The 5,061-nt window shown below is 51.4% G+C and overlaps 1 protein-coding gene across 1 annotated transcript; it reads left to right on the top strand.

The window, feature by feature from the left end:
* Nucleotides 1-1,298: 1,298 nt before the first annotated feature.
* Nucleotides 1,299-2,234, top strand: LOC148138804 (putative G protein-coupled receptor 139). Its single transcript, XM_087981373.1, has one exon. It carries the CDS (start codon nt 1,299-1,301, stop codon nt 2,232-2,234), a length of 936 nt encoding a protein of 311 aa, XP_087837499.1.
* Nucleotides 2,235-5,061: the final 2,827 nt, after the last annotated feature.

Here is a 5,061-nt window from a genome sequence, read left to right as displayed (position 1 = left end):
GTCTCTCACCGAATTCACGTTAAAGCGTGTCCATGCACAGTACATCATGTTGGTGGAGTGGGTCGCGGGGAAAGGTGATGGACAGGTCATGGGGTTCACCGGAACATTCTGTCCCTTACATTCTATAACTGCCATTCCCCGAAAAGTTCTGTCCCCAAAATTCTATAACTGACTTTCCGCGGGAAGTTCTGTTCCCAACATTCTATAACTGACATTCCTCGGAACGTTCTGTCCCCAAAATTCTATAACTGCCATTCCCCGGAAAGTTCTGTCCCCAACAATCTATAACTGACATTCCCCGGAACGTTCTGTCCCTGACATTCTATAACTGACATTCCCCGGAACGTTCTGTCCCCAACATTCTATAACTGCCATTCCCCGGAAAGTTCTGTCCCCAAAATTCTATAACTGACTTTCCGCGGGAAGTTCTGTTCCCAACATTCTATAACTGACATTCCTCGGAACGTTCTGTCCCCAAAATTCTATAACTGCCATTCCCCGGAAAGTTCTGTCCCCAACAATCTATAACTGACATTCCCCGGAACGTTCTGTCCCTGACATTCTATAACTGACATTCCCCGGAACGTTCTGTCCCCAACATTCTATAACTGCCATTCCCCGGAAAGTTCTGTCCCCAAACATTCCATAACTGACATTCCACGGAACGTTCTGTCCCCGACATTCTATAACCGACATTCCCCAGAACGTTCTGTCCCTGACAATCTATAACTGTCATTCCCCGGAACATTCTGTCCCTGACATTGTTTGTGAACGGTCGGACGTCAGTGAATTGAACAAACGATAAAATCCCGAGGGAAGAGATCCCGTTCTAGGGAGAAGGAGACACTGTTCCGAAGGCCCCTCAGACAGTTAAAGGGGTGAATACGTTTTCCCTGCGTTTACATTTCTCCACGACACAGGATCGACCACAATTTAGACCGAAAAACAGAAATTCCCAAACTCCATTTGTCTTCAGGAAATTGGGAGAGAATCCTTCAGGACTGCAGTGTTTCCACCCTCCGTATTAGGAACTGGGAAGGAGTCACCTGTGTCTGCTCTCGAGTGATCGAGTGTCTCGGAATTTTATAGAAACCATCTGTCCTTATGGACGTGTCTCTCTGTGTTTGGGGAGGGAGGGTTTCTTGTGGTATATGTCACTTTTTAGTCAGTAATTCCAACCTTCCCATTTGTTATTACAGCTCCAATTATTTTAATAAATCCCTGAATACAAGGACACATTTGAAAATCTCACTGGGTCCCTCATCAAACGGGTCCCTTTGCCTCCAGGCTGATGGATAATGGGTTTGTTTCCCTTCCTCACAGTTAACGTAGTGACCATCTACATCCTGCTTTATAAAGATTGTGGATTGTCTCCATGTGTCAGGTGTTACCTGGGGGCAATGGCAGCAGCGGATCTCCTGGTCATTATCGTCGACATGATCCTGAGACACATTCCCATTGTTTATGAGGAACAGTTTTATTTCCTGAAGAAATTCGTCCGTGTGTGTAATATTCACGCCGTCCTGCTTTTTGCAGCCACTGACTGCTCTGTCTGGTTCACCGTCACTTTCACCTTTGATCGGTTTGTGGCCATTTGTTGCCAGAAGCTGAAAAGTAAATATTGCAGTGAGAAAACGGCGGCTGTGGTTCTGGGAGCAGTGACTGTGCTGAGCTGTTTGAAGAACATTTTCTGGTATTTTATGCTCACGGCTCAGTATTGGCTGCGAAACCGCCCCTGGTTTTGTTCTGTAAAAATCGCTGTTCGACAGTCCAGTGTCTGGGGCACAATCGAGTTCCTCCACCACATTCTAAACCCGTGTGTCCCATTTCTCCTGATTCTGCTGCTCAATGTTCTCACCGTCAGACACATTTTAGTGACCAGCAAAGCCCGCAGGAGACTCCGCGCTCACACCAATGGGGACGCTCAGTCTGACACAGAAATGAGAAACCGAAAAAAGTCCATTATTTTACTGTTTGTGATCTCGGCCAATTTCATCCTGTTATGGTCAACGTTAATGCTGTTTTCTGTATGGAGGCGGATGTGGTTTATTGGGTATCGGTCTGTGCATCTCCATTGGTTTGTGGCGGAATTGGGTTTCATGCTGCAGCTTCTCAGTTGCTGCACAAACACCGCGATTTATGCCGTGACCCAGACTAAGTTCAGGCAGCAGCTGAAGAATATGCTGAAATATCCCTTCACCCAAAACCATCCATCCATCAAATTCCCTCATTAATCAATCCATCCGGGATTTTCTCATTTCAGTTCAGTGTTTCAGCGATGGAGCAGCCTGTCGCTATGGTACTGAGGGTCGTGCTGGTTTGTCCATCCTTATCCCACAGGGGGGTTACAGGGAAACATTTCAATGTTTCTCACAACTCAGGGGCCAGTGAGAAAAGGCACCATCCCACTGACTGTATCCATCACTTCCATTTGTAAACAATAAAAATGTTCATTAAAGTGTGCCGAGCAGCAGAGTGACCGATGTTGTTGTGTGTCTTTGTGTTTGAGAAACTGAGCTGGAGAGGGACAGACTCAGCCCCAAGTCCTGGTCCTCAGGGAAGGGGAGGGCACCGCGCCCTGAGCTCTGGAGCTGGGTTTAACCTCTGGTCTCCCACACCAACTTGGCTCTCAGCAGAATTCACCTTGCTCCCTTTGTCTATCTCCCTCCATATATCCCTCCCACTCTCACACTGCACTGCTATTTCTCTCTCGTTTTCCCATTTACACACTCAATTCCACTGTCGTTGCCTTCACCAATCGCATTCACTCTCTCTCCATCTTGCGATCATAACATCCCAATCTTACTGTCTTCCTCGAATCCTTCGGAGCTGGGCGAACAGAAGAGGGTTGTCGATCTTCAGACCGATGTTAGGGAACAGAGATTGGGACGGCATATCAGGCCATTGCCAGGGCAACAGTGTGGAGCTTGGGCCAAACGCCATTGCTCGGGGACATAGTGGGTGTGGGAACACGAGCCGTTACTAGGGGGTAATAGGTGGAGTGGCACCGTAGGCTGTGGCTGGGATTGGTACAACAGGATATCACACACAGAACACATTGTGTGGGACATACTGTCTGTTACTCAGAGAATAGAATGGGGATGGGGTGAAAGGCCATTTAGAGGGGATCAACTGGGTCGGTGTTCACAGGCAGCAGCTCAGTTTAAGGTGTATGAGGAGTATGATGGTGTGAGACTGCGTTGGCGTGTGAGTGTGATGCTGGGGGAGTGTGCGAGAGAGTGAGCGTGATGGTGGGCGAATGTGTGGGGAGTGAGTGTGATGCGGAGAGAATGTGCGAGGGAGTGAGCCTGATGGTGGGGTAATGTGTGGGGGAGAGAGCGTGACGGTGGGAGAGAGTGTGGGAAGTGAGAGTGACGATGGTGGCGTGTGCAGGGGAGTGCACGGGACAATGGGATTGTGCGGGAGAATGAGCGTGATGGTGGGGCAGTGCACGGGGTCTGAGAGTCAGGGTGAGGGTTTGTGTGGGGGAGTGAGCGTTACAGTGGTGGAGAGTGTGTTTGACTGAATCTGATGGTGAGGCTTTGTGCAGGATGATTGAGCATGACAGTGGGGTTATGTGTGGTGGAGGGTGTGTGAAGGTGTGCGACTATGCAGGGGAGTGAACATGACGGTAGGGGAGTTTGTGGGGTGGGCGTGACAGTGGGGGTGGTGTGGGGCAGTGTGAGCGAGTGTGGTGGGGTGTGTGAGGGTTATGTGGTGTGGGGCAGTGCGTGTGATGTTGGTGGAGTGTGTTGGGGCGAGCGTGACGGTGGGGGTGGTATTTGGCAGTGCGTGTGATGGTGGTGGAGTGTGTGGGGGTGAGCTTGACGGTGGGGGTGGTGTGGGGCAGTGTGTGAGATGGTGGTGGAGTTTGTGAGTGTGAGCGTGCTGGTGGGGGTGGTGTGGGTCAGTGTGTGAGATGGTGGTGGAGTGTATGGGTGTGAGGGTGATGGTACTGGTCGTGTGGGGCAGTGTGTGAGATGGTGGTGGAGTGTGTGGTTGTGAGCGTGACGGTGGGGATGGTGTCGGGCAGTGTATGTGATGGTTGTGGATGTGTGGAGTGACGTGTGATGGTGGGGGTGCTGTGGGGTAGCATGTGTGATGTTTGTGGATTGTGTGGGGGTGAGAATGACGATTAGGGTGGTGTGTGGCAGTGTGTGCTGGTGGTGGAGTGTGTGTGGTGAGCATGACGGCGGGTGGGTGTGGGGAAGAGTGTGTGAGGGTGGTGGAGTGTGTGTGGGTGAGCGTGACGGTGGTGTGGTGTGGTGCAGTGTGAGGGTGGTGGAGTGTGTTGGGGTGAGAATGACGGTTGGGGTGATGTGGGGCAGGGTGTGTGAGCGTGGTGGAGTGTGTGGGGGTGAGCGTCACGGGGGGGGTGGTGTGAGGCAGTGTGCGTGAGGGTGGTGGAATGTGTGGGGGTGAGTGTGATTGAGTCAGGGTGAGGGTGATGGATTGAGTGTGAGGTGGTCAGTGAGTCGGTGTTGGAGTGAGTGTGAGGGTGTCAGTGTGACGTTGACGGAGTGAGTTTAATGGGGTCAGTGTGACAGAGATGGAGTGACAGTGAGGGGTTCAGGGAGATGGTAATTGAGTGAGTGTGAGGGGGTCAAACCGATGGTAAGGAAGTGACTGTGTCGGGGTTAGGGTGACGTTGATGGAGTGAGTGTAAGTGGGTCAGGATGACGGTGATTGGGGTGAGTGTGAGTGGGTCAGTTTGATGGTGATGGAGTGAGTGTGAGGGGTCAGGTTGACGGTGATGGAGTGAGTGTGATTGGGTCATTTTGACGGAGATGGAGTGAGTGTGAATGGGTCAGGGTGACAGTGATGGAGTGAGTGTGAGGGGGTCAGTGTGACTATGATTGCGTGTGTGTGAGGGGACAGGGTGACAGTGATGGAGTGAGTGTGAGAGGGTCAGGGTGACGGTGATGGAGTGAGTGTGAGGGGATCGGGGTGAAGGTGAAGGTGATGGAGTGAGTGTGAGTGGGTCAGTGTCACGGTGATGGAGTGAGTGTGAGGGAATCAGGATGATGTTAACCGAGTGAGTGTGAGGGGGTCACGGTGACG

This window comes from Chiloscyllium plagiosum, unplaced genomic scaffold (genome assembly GCF_037043375.1).
Source record: "Chiloscyllium plagiosum isolate Xiang-an unplaced genomic scaffold, Cpla_swu_hap1 HiC_scaffold_39, whole genome shotgun sequence".
NCBI classification, from domain to species: Eukaryota; Metazoa; Chordata; class Chondrichthyes; order Orectolobiformes; family Hemiscylliidae; genus Chiloscyllium; species Chiloscyllium plagiosum.
This window is presented reverse-complemented; position numbering and strand designations above follow the sequence as displayed.

Bases quoted from the DNA above. Each gene is read 5' to 3' on its own strand.
- LOC148138804 (XM_087981373.1), top strand. From the start codon at position 1,299: ATGGGTTTGTTTCCCTTCCTCACAGTTAACGTAGTGACCATCTACATC.